The sequence below is a fragment of the Bos mutus genome, chromosome 29 (genome assembly GCF_027580195.1).
Source record: "Bos mutus isolate GX-2022 chromosome 29, NWIPB_WYAK_1.1, whole genome shotgun sequence".
NCBI classification, from domain to species: domain Eukaryota; kingdom Metazoa; phylum Chordata; class Mammalia; order Artiodactyla; family Bovidae; genus Bos; species Bos mutus.
In genome coordinates, this window is record NC_091645.1 from 26,337,927 (window position 1) to 26,340,585 (window position 2,659).

Below are 2,659 nucleotides of genomic sequence, written 5' to 3' on the forward strand. Positions count from 1 at the left end.
ATTTAATAGAATAGGGAACTGCATCTATTATTCTATATCCTCTAATTTTATGACTGTTTTTATACCCTCTTAGTTAATGAAAGATAAAAATGGCTTAAACATTATAACTGATTTTTTATGTATTTTGAAGTGTATGATTATCTCTTATTTTCAATTGATAGCATATTATAACAACAATTATTACCATTTTCAGAGTGTTAAACCTTGATAATTAAATAATGAAGTTATTTTACTTTTCCAGGTTTATCACTGTAAATGATGGGTCAGTAGAAGAGCACATACACTTGGACTTTAAAGTGCTTATTTAATTTAAGCACTTAAATATAGTGCTTAAGCACTATATTTCTTCTCTCATTAAAGACAGAGTCATTTGGACCACAAGCAGGCTAAAGGTGAGACAATTGATGTATCACATCTGCACAGTAAATGTTGTCTGTGTTACTTTAATTCAAGAACAATATTAAAAATCTGATGATTTTTATGTAGAAACCCAAATTTTTGATTTTCAGAAAAATAATTCCGAAATCTAGTAATAATGTGTCTCTTTTCACCCCTGGCAGAAATCAGTTGTTGATGAATAAGAGATTTTGCATTTATATGGGATTTGCTCTTTCTAAGTTGATGCCCAATCAGCTTCTGTCATTTTTAATAGGTCTTCTAAGTTTTCAAGTCTGCAAACCACACTTTATAAAAAAACATTTAAAGATAAATGAAATGTTCAAACTAGGGAGTAATCACTCAAAAACCTAAACTGATAACCAGCCAGAGGCCTGAAATACTTTTAAATTAGATAATTTAATACCTTTAATATAAAGGTGCAAAAACATGTGATTAAGAAAGTATTACTTAGGTAAACTTATCCAGAGTTAAAATTATTCACAGAAAGCAAGAGAAAATTCAAATGATTAATTTTCTATGTAATTTGCCATTAATAGGGGGCATAGCAAAGTCATGAGTCCAAAAACTGTCCCTTACTCTCTCCCCTTCAGAAACTACCCAGAGAGAAATGGCTGCAGGAAATCACTCCTCAGTGACTGAGTTCATCCTTGCTGGGCTCACAGAACAGCCACAACTCCAGCTGCCTCTTTTCTTCCTCTTCCTAGGAATCTATGTGGTCACGGTGGTGGGGAACCTGGGCATGATCACACTGATAGGGCTCAGTTCTCACCTGCACACCCCAATGTACTATTTCCTTACCAATTTATCCTATATTGATCTCTGTCATTCCACTGCTGTCACCCCCAAAATGCTTGTGAACTTTGTGACAAAGCAGAACATCATCTCCTATCCTGAATGCATGACTCAGTTGTATTTCTTCATTGTTTTTATTATTGCAGAGTGTCACATGCTGGCTGCAATGGCATATGACCGCTATGTTGCCATCTGCAACCCCTTGCTTTACAATGTCACCATGTCTTATCACATCTGCTTCCGCCTCACAGTGGGAGTTTATATTTTGGCCATCACTGGATCCACAGTCCATACAGGATTTATGTTGAGACTCTTTTTCTGCAAGAACAATGTGGTTAACCATTATTTCTGTGATCTTTTCCCACTCTTTGAGCTATCCTGTTCCAGCATCTATATCAATGAATTATTGGTCATATTCTTGAGTGCATTTAACCTCCTGACTCCTGCCTTAACTATCCTTGCCTCCTATATTTTTATCCTCTCCAACATCCTCCAAATCCACTCCAACAAGGGCAGGTCTAAAGCCTTCAGCACCTGCAGTTCCCACCTCTTAGGTGTTGCTGTTTTCTATGGATCTGCAGCATTCATGTACCTGCAGCCATCATCTGTGAGCTCCATGGACCAAGGGAAAGTGTCCTCTGTGTTTTATACCATCCTTGTGCCCATGCTGAATCCCTTGATCTATAGTCTGCGGAATAAAGATGTCAAGTTTGCTCTGAGGAAAATTCTGGACAGTAGAAAACATTCAGGAATTGAATCTGTATCATGATGTCATAGTAATAATTTGCCGTGAGTTAGGTTTGTTATTTAAATATTTATAGCTTCAGTGACACTTCCCCATATAACTCATCTCTAACATTCTCTTCCTGGACACTTCTTCAAAGGTATATTACAAAGATTATGAATGGAGAAATGGAAGAATAAAATAAAATGTTCTTGAGGATTAACAGAGCCTTTGTTTTATTTTTAATGAACTACAATAAAGCAAACCTACAGCAATGATGATGATGAAGAAAATTATAGTAATATACTTTATTATGCTATTATTTGTAGAGATGTGGAAGGACCTAGAATCTGTCCTATAGAGTGAAGTAAAGCAGAAACAGAAAAACAAATATCATTTGTTATAAAGGAAAAACTAACATTGTAAAGAAATTATATTTCAATAAAAATAACAAATAATGAATGATTTATGAAATATAAACACTATGCCCTATCTTTGAATGGGTAACTGTTTACCATATTCTCTCATGGCAGGCTCTAGTATAAATGAAGCTTATTTCATTTGAGTAAGTGATTGAGTTTTTTGACAGTTTCAATGTGGAAAAATGATTGAGAAGCACTGTGTCACCCAATTGTAAATCTTTTAAAAATAATTGAACCTAATATATTTAATCATATTTTATAAGTGCTCCCTAATGTGAGTTTCCAATTTATCTTACATCATGCTAAAATCTAAGACTGCTTC

General features: G+C 34.6%; 1 protein-coding gene across 1 annotated transcript; it reads left to right on the plus strand.

Annotated features, from left to right (window-relative positions):
• Positions 1–982: 982 nt before the first annotated feature.
• Positions 983–1,960, plus strand: LOC102284439 (putative olfactory receptor 8G2). Its single transcript, XM_005902681.2, has one exon. It carries the CDS (start codon positions 1,007–1,009, stop codon positions 1,958–1,960), a length of 954 nt encoding a protein of 317 aa, XP_005902743.2. The 5' UTR covers positions 983–1,006.
• Positions 1,961–2,659: the final 699 nt, after the last annotated feature.